Below are 13,635 nucleotides of genomic sequence, written 5' to 3' on the forward strand. Positions count from 1 at the left end.
CTGGTGTCACTCCTCTCTAACACATTAAGGGCTAATAAATTGCGCTGATGACAGTAACTTTACAGCTGTGATTGCCCCACTCAAATAAAGTGAAGCCAGAAAGTGAGACAAAGACAGTGTTGTAAAATTAAACATAGCTTATATAAGCTGAATTGGTCAATAGTAGGAGATAATTTCTGCTACAGCCCCTCCTCTATTGAAGTTAATTTGAAAGCTTCTATTACCTCCCAGAGGAGACCCTGGCAGAGCACTATGGTGGTTTGGTTTATATTCACATCTTCTCAGGAGCCTGTCCTCCAAAAACAATTTCTGAGCCAAGGCAATTTAACCTCAAAACGAGTGATGTCTGTAGCCCTTGTTCAAAATCTGAAGAAAACCAAACAGAAACTCAGCCTGTTGTCTTTCTTGTTCAACCCTTGGCTATGGGATTCTTCTGCTGTTTCTCAGATCTAGTGGATGGACAAGATGAAGATCTGTAATCAATCCTGTTTGCAACTACATTTTTTTTTTTTTGAACCAGAAAGGACTATCAAGCATAACAGTTCTTTTTGCTGTTCTTCTAGCAGCAATTCTAAAGTTTCATTTCTTCTCCATGCCATTAAAAAACCATGGGTATTATGAGTCAAGGCTCTGATGTTGGGAAGGAATATTCTCATAGTTTGATGTCTTCTCCATCATACTGGGAGTGCAGAAGATGCTGACTCGTAACACCTGCAGCTGCTTAGTCCCTTGCCTGTGGCCAGTGGCAGAGTGGGCAGAAGAAGGCCCATGGAGATCCACAGTGGAAAACAATTCATAACCACAAGCAGCCCCTTTCTCCTTATCAGGGGTGATTTTATGTCTTAGGGCATAAGAAGGGGTTACTTCCCAAAACATAAAACTACACTGTCTGCCATTATACTGTGAGCAGAGGTAACTCCTTTGGCAAACTCTAGGAAGGTTCATGTTAACTTTCTGTTACTTTTCTGTAGCTCACCTGGCTCTTTGACCTCTGTGGTCCAGAACCAATGTACCTCTGTGCAGCCCTTCCAACTCTGAAGGCTTTGCACCAGCTCTGACGGTCTGGCCAGTTGGGCTGCTAAGAAATGTCCAGCTTGATGGCCTTCTATTTACTGATCATGTGCCTGAATGAAGGGACAGAGGTGAACCATCACTTTTTGCATCAAACCAGGAATGGGACAGGGAGAGGTTGGGGCAGTGTGGAAGGAAGCAGAACTACACCCTTCCCATCAGTGAGACATTGGCTGGCCCAGGCACCTCATACGCCCGTACCCTGAGTGCATCGGTTCGCTGAGACCAGCACTTGAATCTAAGCCCAAAAAAACTTTTTTTTTTTTTTTACTGTGATACTATCTTTCACAAAGTTATAAACTTCTTAGGAGAAGAATATGCCATGTGTAAACTCCCTCAGCATTATTTTTGCCTGAGTAATGGACAAGGGAAAGATCTAGTTTTGTTATGAGGCAATTTGACTTAATTTTGGAATAATTTATGTTTAACAATTGACTGTATATTTCCCTCTTGCTTTTTTTTAGGACAGCTGCTCTTGGATCTTAATTACACTAGCTGTGGCTTTGCAAATCACTCCCTTTCCATGTGTCTCAGGGAAAGATTATTTTCTAAAAACAGACGTTCAAAGAAAATAGGGAACAGAGACAGAGGACACTTGAGTCCAAACACGATTAAGTACTCTCTAATAAAAAGCTCATTTGGGCATGACATAAACTAAAAAGCAATAAAATGAGCAGCGGACAGGATGAACATCTGTTCTATGTTTTGGTTATCTGAGGTGTACAACGCAATATTTTTAATAGTGGGGTCTTGCTTGAAGGACTGGCCCCTGGAATGGCTGGAAGATCCCTTCCCATGATGGGTGTCTCCTTGCAGCTCTGCAATGCCAAATTCATAGTGCCCCAATTCCTCACCCTCCTGGGTGTTTCTTTAAAGCCAATTTCTGAACTAAGCCATGTGTGCTGAAACAAGCCTGAATCTCCAGCTGGAAACTCAGTGCTTGTAGTTGGGGAGAAATTAGCTTGTGATCTGAAAATTTCCACCAACATTTTTTCTTATCCCTCCCTCCTGCTGTCTCAGCTGAAATGGTAATAGGGCCAGAGAGCTCTGGAAGCCAAGCAGGGAGGTTTCTAATAAAAAAAGGCAAACAAGGATGAGGTTCCCTTGATCTTTTTTCCAATTGCTGTGGATACTCAGAAACATAAACCCTCCCAGCATAGTTTAATTTTCTCTTAAGTTCTATGGATTTCTATGCCTGCCTAGAATTAATTTGCCTCTAATAAATTCATGGTGTTCTTTATGGCTGAGGCAAAAAAACTATCATACAACTGGGATGCTGTTGGAGCAATGGTGAAATGAGCTTTGAATAACACCTAGAAAGATCTATTTGGAAGGTGTTCCGCTTTTCTCTGAATACCTTTGTATTTCGATGTTGTTGTTAAGAGAATACGACTTCTATGGACCAAACCATTTTCCAAACATACAGAAAATGTGCCCTTTCCTTAGGGTTCCTTAGGGTTCCATCAATTCTTAATTTTGAGGCAAGGACCTGCAATATGTACTGCAAGTTGTACTTAGGGACAAAGCAAACAAGCACTAATAGTAAAGGGGAGGATGAAAAACTAGTTATTTTTCAACTGCACGCCTTGTTCAAACATATTTGCTCTCTCCCATGTATATCTAGTTACCCTTTATATCTTGAAAATGTGTCTGTAAATACTATTTGTCTGAAACACCTCCAATTGTAACTCAACCTTTCTCCAGTAGAATTATAATTGATGATTATTCTGATATTTGCTCATTTACATAATGGAAAACTAACATTATCTCAACTATAACTTACTGTTTTTTAAGGGAAGATTCATTGTTCAGACTACTTAGAGTCTGAGAGACGCAGTGCATTCTTAGCAGAACAGACTGAAAAATTAATGTGATATTTTAAATTAGATTCTTATCCTTAAAAGGACATGGCTAAGGATCTGATTAAGTATACACAGTCTGGAGGAAAAGAGATAGGAAGAAAAATTTTGTTTTCTGGTATTCAATTTTTCTCTGAAAATCAAATTTTTCTCTTTGAAAAAAGGAGAAAAGCATTTTTAGGGATTTCTTGATATTTATTCTCCATATGATGGAGAATTTTGACCATTTTCTGTCAGGCTCTCTCTGTTGTCTTTTCTAGCTGCAAATAGTTGGTATTTTATCAGATTAGACACAGTAAAAAGACAAAAATAATAGAAGGTAGCGATGTATAGTAAGGTCCTAAACCACCTAAAAATATGGCCGCTGCTGTTCTAGGAGGCCTGATGTTGGGGGAGATGTAGGACTACTGCTGCTCAGAGCTGACCAGGGCTAAAAAAAGCAGAGGATAATTCTGTGAAGTGGTGAACCCAGTTCCTTTTCTCATGCAACATCTTTAAACCTGCATGAAATTGCACAGCAGATTCCCAAAGTAATTCGAGAAATTGTCTCTCCTCTTTTATCTTGAGTTGCTGCACAGTGGACACATCCTTCCCATTCCATAACCAGGTTAAGAGATTCAGGTATCAGCTCTGCCTCAGCAAGATGGAAAGCACATGTTCTTTGCAATTGTCTGGGCCGACACTGGGCTCCTCACTCACCTCTCCCCCCCACCATCAATGGCAGTGTCAAGCCAAAACCCAGAAGCAGGTCTCATTCATGGCTGGAAAAGGAGGACAGGTTGCACCTATACAGTAGGGTGAGAAGCAAGGGACAGCAAAATCCCCAGCACTCATCCCAGCTCCCTTCTGCACCCTCCCATCACTGAGGAAGATGCTCCTGACCAAACTGTGGAGTCCACGTGAGGAAACCCAGGCTCTGGTTGTTTGCAGGGTCAGGTTGCTCTTGCACTGGGGGCTTCCCTTTTAGGGTGGATTCTGTGGCCATCTTGTCTGGCATTGGCTTTGCCACGTAGCATATGACCGGGTCTGGCATGTTGCACCCATCATACCCTCGCTGCAGGGCAATGTGAGGTGAGGGAGCAGGCATTGGGTTTCCTCAAGCATGGGCTCAGGCTTGAACTGTGTGTGCACTACAGATCTAACCGGTGGCCTGGGATCCTGTAGAATCCAACAGTCACAAAAGCTGAGGTAGGAAACCCCTGCCATGTGAATGCATGTATTACTGCGAGGGGAAGTACTGAAGAAGAAGGGAAAGAAAAACCACGCTTAGCACTGATCTCGCACACCCACCCAAATACCATGTCTCACAGGCAGGGCTAGATGGGACAGGAATGAAGCATGCCTGGTTAGGATGCTTTAAACCTCACCACCCAAGAAAACCAGGTACCAGGTTTTAGTGTCAGTAAGTGAATGCTCCCAAGATGAGTATAAATGGAAATGTTCTCTTGGGAGAACATCAGTTCAAGGAAATGCTTCCAGCTCAACAAAAAACGTTGGATGGCTTTGCTTCACAGTGCCAAGGAGCCAAGTCCACAGGAAGGAGACCTTTATGAATTGCTCAGTATAATATCAAGCTCACGCCTCCACCATTCCAGATAACTGCAGACCAAGACAACGCTTTAACAAAAGGCCACAAACTCTCTTCACTGCAAAAGTGATAATCTGCAGGTTTTCCATGACCTCATATGAAGCTGAGTTGACTAATGTGCATTAGGCTGGCTCTGGGGAGTTCAGAAGCACGGCTGACACAGTTATAATTCAGCCTGCCAAATGGAATGAAGAATAACAAAGATTTAAAACTTTAATTAAAAATCTTGAAGCAAGTAAAATGCCAGAGAGAGTGGTAACTCCTTTACAGGGTTGTCAGATGGGGATTTCTTTTGGTGGGGAGCAGAGGTGCTGCAAGCAGGAAGGAGGGTAGAGATATGTTCAGATTTATCTGCAAATGTGTACCATATATTCTAAGATATTGAGGAATGGTTTTTATTAACTGTTTTTATGAAGGGAAAGATAGTGAAAGAATCTGAAGGCACTACCATTACACAACTGTCTGATCTAGGATATTAATTCTGTTGCACAACCATGCATAAAACTGAAATAAACACAAACAACGTGAAATGCAAAAGTCTTCTGGTTGTTCTTTTCTGGTGTAAACTACTTTAGCCTGGGAAAAAGACAAGAACAAAGAGAAAACCAGACTTCTCAGATGAATGTGCTTGCATGTAATCTATCCCATTAAAATGATACTAAGTTATGGTGACATGAATGTTTTATGAAGTATTAACAAAAAATATTTCCTGGAAAACCCGAAGGGACAGCTTAAATGTCCATCTTCAAGAACAAAGTATTCCCAAATAAAGCTGCCTTATGTGTTTATTATGCCTTTAAAAAGCAACTTATACAGCCCCTGAACCATGAAGCAATATTACCAGTGAGTCCTCTCTCCCTCTTACAAAAAGATGAAGCAACTGTGCTTAGATTCCAACCATGAAGAAGGTGTCAGTAGTTTAGATACATATCTTGAGTCGATCTGAAGGCCTGTGGTTTATTTTGCTACGCTAAATAGTTAATAGTCTGTCACTGCATTTGTTTTGGAGCAGGCTTTTACTGGAGTTGCAGAACAGACAGTGGTAAGTGCAGATGTGGCAGCTTCAAAGGAGCAGGGCCACAGCCGACAGCACTGCCGAGCACGGCAAGGGCCAACCTCAGCTAGAAGCTGTTTGCTTCTCTCATCTCTGCAGGGCACAGCACACACTGTTACTGTTCATAAACCTGGAATTAACCCATTTGAACATTCTTCTGAATATTCTTTCTTTGCTTCCCCTCACAATTTCCCCGACCAAGAGCCTTTTTCAAGTAATAATGAACAAAAGGAACCCTTCAAGTCTTGGCTTAATCTAAATGTCTAGTGGCACTACTCAGGCAAACAAAGGAGTTTTGTCTGCCAAAATTTTACTTTTTGGTTGAGATAATGTTTTGCATATTTCTCTGAGGCACTTTACATGTTGAACTTCTATTTATTAACTTATGATTGCATTTCCCCGTGAGCTCCTCAAGTACATAACATTCCCCTATAGATGAAGTCACTGCATTTCAAAGAGATGAAGACTCAAATTCTGAAAAGCACAGAAAACTTTGCACACTTTGTTCTTTCACCACCTGGCTAAAGGAAAGCCCTGACACCAGTCTCCATACATTGAATCTGTATTATCTGCAAATGCCAAGTGCTGCTGGAAGTCAGCTCCTAGAGGTGAATAAACCTGTAAAAGACAACTAATCCACTGGAATAACATTTTCAAGGGAAAATGTCCTACTGAAAGAGCGTAGCCAGCAAATGTTTGAGCATGACAAAGAGCGAAGGTTACCCTAGCACTTTCTAGGCTTCTTGTGATGTTCCAGACCACTCTGGCCTTATTCCTAAACAATGATCTAACTAGAATGACCGGTCGTCATAGTCCTGCTCTGATCTTTCCCGTTACTCTGCTAATGATAAAATAGCTCAAGGAGTTCTTTGTTTACAAAGCAATATGACTGAGGCAATTACATGTGAAATAAGTCTCCCAGAACTGCTCTTGTACACATTTTCTGTAGTTTGGAGCAGACATCTCTGAAAACATCTTCTGTGCTGCACAGCGAACAAATACTGCATTCAAGCCTTCCTTCATGCTACAAGTCCCTGTATACATTTGTGATTTTACAACTAATCATGCAGCCTCCCTGGTGTCATCCTAATTGGGAACATTTTTTGTAGTATACATAATGATGGCCAAGCGGTTTCTCCAGCCCGCCCTTTCCACCCATGTGTTCTCTCATGCTGGCTGAAGAAGTTTCATGGGCAATATCTTGAATCACTTGATACACTTGCAACGCCAAGGGACATCAAAGATGTTCATCTCCATTCATCAGTCAGTCCTAACTGATATCTTGAGCCAGGTTAGGAAACAGCTAAGATAAATCTATATAGTGATCTACTCATCATCTGCACTCAGGAACTTCCGTGTATTTTACGAGAGGAATTTGTTTAAGGTATGCTCTTATCTAAGAGAATTTGTAAAGCCTTAAGAAATGACATATTATATGTTTTTAAAAGCTCCCTGATTTTATATGAGCACTTGAGATACTGTAATCTGTGAATTTATTCAGATTTGTAGCTCAGCATAAAGCTGTCTGGTTTTTAGACAGCCCTTTTGATTTACCATCCTGTGGTGAAATCACTGCAGGAATTTGGATAAGGTCCAACTGTATTTGTTTAAAGTCTTGATCATGGCATTCCTAACATATCCAGCAATCATTTGCTTTTAATTACCGTTCATTTCAACCACACAAGTAATGAATGTGGCTACCACATCCAATTTACAGGCTGTGTAAACTCTTGAGCTGGGTGGAACTTTCTTCTATATAGAGGTTTAACTATAAATTTAACTCAAAATGTGAATCCTCTTAACTTATTTTAGGCAGGCCTGTATAAGTCTAAAACATAAATAAATAAAAAGGAAATGAAAAAAGCCTTAAATGAAAGATTCCACACAATACACCTGATTCACTTCAGAGGCAATTTCCTGGCCTCCCCAACCTCTTGGTATGACTGTGGAAACCTTAAAAAAACAAGTTGATTTAACGTTTCTATTTATTCATGGTGTCCAGTTTCCAGAGGAGTCTGTGACTTGTAGTTTTAAACTCAATTTAGCATTTAAACTCATTTTCAGCTGGGTCCCAGTGGAGCAACAATTAGAAAAGGAAAAGAGTTCAAAAAAGAAGGGTTATAACCTTTCAACGGTATGTTTGCCTGGACCCTTTTTTTTTTAAAAAAAAGCACTTCTGTTACTATTCTTCTTCCACTTGGCAAACACTAGGTCAGACAGCTGGGTTGAGAACCTGCTGGTATAGAGAATTTCATGCTTAGGTACAAATCAGGACCCAGGGATCTTTCATGGCAGCTAAGGCAAAGGTTCATTTTTCAGGGATATTGCTGTTTATATCATGCTGAAAGCCTAGTATCAGCAGGCCCAGCTTCTCTTGAGAGAAAAGAAATCTCATGTCAAATCTGCGCATGAGGGACCCCCTAGAAAACATAAAGAGAAGCTGCATTGTTGCACACTCAAAACTTGTGTTAAACCTACACATCTTTTGCCATTGAAGGCTCCAGCTGAGACTGGTATCCCAGCAATCCAGATGCTGTATATATATATGTATATATGCTATACATACATTGTGGGAACCAAGCAGACCATGGAGACAATGTCTGCAGGAGAAAAAGAAGTAATGGAACTTGTCAGAAGTCATAATTGGCCAAACTCGGAGTTGAGCAGTAGCCTGCAAGTCAGGACCTGGGGGCCCCATTTATTAAACTACTCAGTTTCACCACGGAGAGCTGGAATCTATATGTATTTTGGTGTACTCCGAGTTAAGCTGTGCTTTCTATAGTGTCAGCACTTTCTGTCACCATTAGTACTGTTACGAATGGGCTTCCAGTGTCATAAATTCAGCCTCAATGATTCAGGCTTGCCAAGAGCTGGTTACCAAAAATCACTTTTCCTTTCTCCCAGTTCTTGTAAATATATGACATGGAAGCCTCCCCTGTGATCCACACTGCAGGCTCTCCCGATTGGAATGCTTAGGACCATCTGGACATGTGGGGCTGCAGGATAACAGTGTGTAAGGTGACTCAGGCAGGCAGGCTGAACCTGCTCTCTTCTTCCACATAGAGGTGTCACCCACTCATGTCAGAATGGATTGGATCGTGCCTGAAATATTGGGCTTTGTGAACATAAATGAGAATATCAGTGCTCTCATTGTTTATTTAGCTAACCTGTCCAAAGAAACAGGCCTCTTATGCAAGATTTGATCCCTTAAATTTGAGAATTGTATTTTAAAGGGGCTATATTTTAGAGGGAAAAAGAGATGTTACAGTAGCAGAACAGACAGGCAGGAGAATCATCACCAGTTTGTCCTAAAATTACAGCAGACCTGGACAACAAGCTTAATTTCATAAAGCTGGCTGAGAGTATACTGGACTGTTCTGACTGTAATGAAACTACTACAAGGTGGAAGTGTAGGCATTTACTATGTTATCTGTCAGCCCGTAATAAGACAAGTAGATTAGACCAGAAAAAAATACTCAGCTACAGTGAATTAAATCAAGATTTTGTCTCTGTTCATGTGGTCAGAAAAAGATGCACAATATTTTCTAGAACAGATACAATATAGCTGGTGTCTGATAATTTCTATCAGCAGATACCTTCAAGGAAGAGATTTAGCAAAGAACCCTCACTGCCAAATAAGTAAAGTGAGCGATGTTCTTGTTTAATTAATTAAAGAAAATCAAAATTTTGATGAGGATTGTGTTGTGGTTCATCTGCTGCTGCTGAAACTCTCTATTTTGGGAAGATAAATAGATTTTAAAAGAAAATTTAAATTTGCCTGTGGTCATTTGAATAGAGTATAAGAATGACAGAAACGACGACAGTTTTCATACAGAAACACAGTTGACTGTAGATTAAAATGATACCTGTTTTATAGGCCAGGCTATAAAACAATTAATAAAGGCAGATCACAAAAGGTCCTGAACTATTAAAATTTGATATTCACAGGAGGCAGACACAAACCATGGTTTTGAATGGAAAGGAAAGCCAAGGCTTTTTCATCAAAACTCTCCCTTTCCCTGTTGTGTTTCCTGCTATTGCTGATAAGCTGTAGCTGATTTTTGAACCATTCGTGACTAGGTGATTAAAAATGGTGGTAACGCATTAGCTGGAAGTGATGCTGTGGCAGCGCCCAGCTGGCGGCAGTGGTACCTGGCAATGTGGTTCCAATTGCTGCCTGCCTTTGAATTGTCACCAGGAAAGATCTATAGACAGCCTTCCCGTTACAGGCCATCAGTGTCTACTTCTCCTGTTTGAGTTGTATTTAGCTTACTATGGGTTGATCACTTCCCAGTGAAGTGGAGGGCACTTTGAGGTCCCTCTGAAAACTTAACTATCAAATGGAATTAGAGCCCCATTCAAAATTCACCTGTTTTTCATTTCATTAATGTGTATGCCTGCACAGCCCACCAGTTTTTTACCCTTCATGCTGCCCCTTCCAATTTCCTCTTCTCCTCTTCAGGTTATGGATCACCCAGCCTTCATATGCTGATGGAATTCAATTTCTTCTCTCCCTGGCACGCCCACAGCTATACAAGCATCCACTGATGCATGTTCCTCTTCTCCTTTCTCAGCTCTGTATGAAACCTTCTTCTCAGCTGCTAGCCTACAGCCATGGTTCTGGCCAACCACTCCCATCTCTGCCTACAAGTTTTTGATTCCATCTTCAGAGTGGCCTTTATGGGCCTCAGTTCACCAGACTACTTCTTTGCATATTTGATGCAGTCACATAAACCACAGCAAAGTTACTATTCTCACAAAATAAGTTCTGTGATCTTTTGTTAAGTGGCTACACCATCTGTAAGGCTGCAACAGACCACTTATATGTGCTTATATATAAGCACATCTACATTTTAGGTTATGCTACTCAGAAGAACTGAGTAATTTGGGCTTTGCCACCAGTATCTCAAAAAGAGGGCATATACACACACACACACTTACCTTGGCATTTTGAAGGGGAGGTTGATAACTAGAGGGCCGATAGTACCTCCTCTGAGCAGCATCAGTGTGAATGTCTCCGAGGAATAGCTCCTCCACAAGGTGGTCTAAATTGTGGTGCAGGTACTGCTTCTCCACACGGATCAGCTGGAGTTCATGCATGGCAAAATTCAGAGCTTTGGTGCATTCACAGCCATTCTCTTCTCTCAGCAAATCGTAACTCACATCCTGCTCCCAGGGACTATCTTCTGGGATGAATCCAGGACATGTGTGGTTCACCAACTCACTTAATCTTTTGGCTACTGCTTCGTTGTGGCATATGATCTGTATGTTGCGTAGCTGATAGTCAGCTTCAGTGCCCCCTCGGATGATCCAGGACGCCTGCCGGAGGCGTATTTTGCCACGTATAACTAACGTGTAGATGGGGTTTGTGCAGCGATTGCCACCATAATAGAACTGGTAGGCCTTGAAAGTATTATTGTGGTAGAACCTGTAAGATCTTGTGATGAACTCTGGGCCTGCTCTAACTTCGCAGCTGTGGGAAGAAAGAAAGAAAGTGTGGAAACAAAATTTTAGCAAGGCGGCACATCATGTACACTACAGGCAACAAGACCCGGACCCACAGACACCTGGGTGCTAATGCCCCCCTGGCATGAATGGGAATAAACAGGAACTAGTCATCTGTGGCCTGCTGATTAATCAACAATTCCCTCTGCTGTTATTAATGTGATCATATCTAAAGGCTTTATCTTCTAGGTTTAAATACTTCGAATCATGTTTTGCTTTTTCTTTTTGTTTAGGACCACCATGTGAATCAATTCTTCACTGAAAAAAGTAGCAGTCTTTTAAACATCTATTCCTCTCTTTTTCATGGTAGATTTAGCAGAAAGACTGATAACATCAGAAAGTGAAGTGCCGTATGTCCACGGAATAGCACAAAGAACTGGCTTCTAAGCTGCAGTAGAAGCTTCTCAGTGTGAGTTCCATGAGCTCTGGCCTGCTGAGGACATGTAGGATCATGTCCTCAGATTTCCCACTCAAACATTCAACAGGGCTGGCAGCTAATGCAAACTTCTGACTGTTAATGCAAAACTTCTACCTGGCTTGAATTTGGACCATGCAATATTCAGGGCAGGTTTTTATTTTTTTGTTTTGTTTTGTTTTGGTTTTAGTTTTTGTTTGGTTGTTTTTTGTTTGGTTGTTTTGTTTTGTTTTGTTTTTTTTTTGTTTGGTATGGTTTTTTCTTCTTTTTTTTTTCCTGAAGGTGTAAGCAGCAGTTAAATTCCACTTCCTGTAGAAAGCCCTTTTGTGCCTTCAGACTTGTTCCCCTTGTCACCTCTACACTGTTTAACATAAATAGATTCATAGAATCATTAAGGTTGGAAAATACTTCTAAGACCATTGAGTCCAACCATTAATCCAGCACTGCCATGTTCACCATCAAACCACATTCCAAGGGCCACATTCACATGCCTTTTGAACTCTTCCAGAGACAGTGACTCCCCCACTTCCCTGAGTAGCCTATTCCAGTGCCTGAATACCCTTACAGTGAAAAACTTTTTCCTAATATCTAATCTAAACCTTCTCTGGTGCAACCATTTCCTCTCATCCTGAAATACACTCTGTTAAAAAACCCCCAGTCTTTCCTACTACAAGTCACTTCAAATGAGGATGTGAATATTGTCTGCTGAGACACAGGAAGCAAAATGGCTCTCTCAATTACAAGTCATCATGTGTAAAGAGTTATAGAACTAGCGAAATACAGCTTCTTAATTTTCTTTTGCTAATAAAACCTGTGCTAGACACATGCTCTGGAAACAAGTACTCATTCAATGGATCTAATGCATGTAGACAAATACAGTACAATGTTATGTTTAAATAAGCATTCACGTTGACAAGTTGGTAGGCTTCTTCCTATTCAAAGAGAGATTTAAAGATATTTCACAGCATGCTGTTTAAAATCCAGATTATAAATTGATTCATCAAGATAGCTTTATAGCATGCTATTCTAATGTACATAATGCTACTCCTTCTCCTTTTATGCATAAGCATACAGAGAGCATCTGAAATTTAGAGCATCACCATATTAAAGAAAGTATTTCCCCTACTGCTTAAAGTGGGAATATTCACCCTTCCCTCTCTGCTCCTTCACCCTCTTCTCTTCCCCATCTCCAGCATCTTGTTTTATCTTTCCTTACCCAGTAGAGACCCAGTGGCCCTCAATATTGGGAGGCATCTGCACAGTGATCCGAGCTCCATTGTGAAGGTGTTTCAGCATGTGATGACACTGTGACTCCTTGAAAGCCCTCCACGCACTCTTCTCCAAGGACCGAGGGTGGGACCTGCTGTCTGGGTGAAGAAGAGCAGAACCTTCTCCCAGCCCTGTGATAGAAAGTGTAAATTATATCATTAGACCCTGCTGAGAAGGGCTTCAACATGCTAAAAAAGACTGTGAACATCTTGAGTTGAACAACATTTGTTCGCGTTGTTAAGTTTCTGGACAAATACTGTTTACATTTATTTTTCTCATCTGAAAAAAACTTACAGGAAGCTCTCCCTTTCTGTCAGACCACTAATATTCCACTACATAAATTTGCTTTACGAAATACACTAGGGAAAAGAGCTTAGCAAAGTGTTGTGTTTCCACACCCAGGAGATGTGGTTCTGAAAATGAATTTTATAGACACCTCTGTAATCTCTGGTCAGAACAATCAAAAACCTGGACCTTCAAACTCTTAGAAAGTTGCATCCAGGTCCAGACATAAACTTTGCGGTTTCAGCCCACCTCTAATTTGAATGCTTCTATAATAAACTTGCAAATAAAGACTACTCTTAAAAGTCAAGGGAAAACAGGTATTAAAAGCAAAGCCTCTGCACACGGGAAGCCTCTGTGATGTCTGAGGTGGTCAATTAAAGGCAGATTCTGCTATTTTTATTTTAAAGGGGAAAAAGAATTTCAGAAGCTAACTTTATCTCCAGCACACAGTAATTTTGGTTTCTAGTAATGTATACATGCAAAATCCACCAGCACGCTCTCTACGCAATATTAATTGAACAAAATGAATACATAGCTTAAAAAGGAATGCGTCTTTACTCTTTTAGGCACAGCCTGCTCTTAGATATGT

General features: G+C 40.9%; 1 protein-coding gene across 1 annotated transcript in view; it reads right to left on the reverse strand.

The window, feature by feature from the left end:
• Nucleotides 1-13,635, reverse strand: part of APCDD1 (APC down-regulated 1) — a 30,974-nt gene that overhangs the window by 8,725 nt on the left and 8,614 nt on the right. The window contains exons 2-3 of the mRNA XM_032712163.1: nt 12,709-12,892; nt 10,514-11,045 (exon numbers count right to left, since the gene is read on the reverse strand). Coding sequence (XP_032568054.1) covers nt 10,514-11,045; nt 12,709-12,892 — 716 coding nt within the window. The remainder of the gene's footprint in view (nt 1-10,513; nt 11,046-12,708; nt 12,893-13,635) is intronic.

The sequence above is a fragment of the Chiroxiphia lanceolata genome, chromosome 1, assembly GCF_009829145.1.
Source record: "Chiroxiphia lanceolata isolate bChiLan1 chromosome 1, bChiLan1.pri, whole genome shotgun sequence".
Classification (NCBI taxonomy): Eukaryota; Metazoa; Chordata; class Aves; order Passeriformes; family Pipridae; genus Chiroxiphia; species Chiroxiphia lanceolata.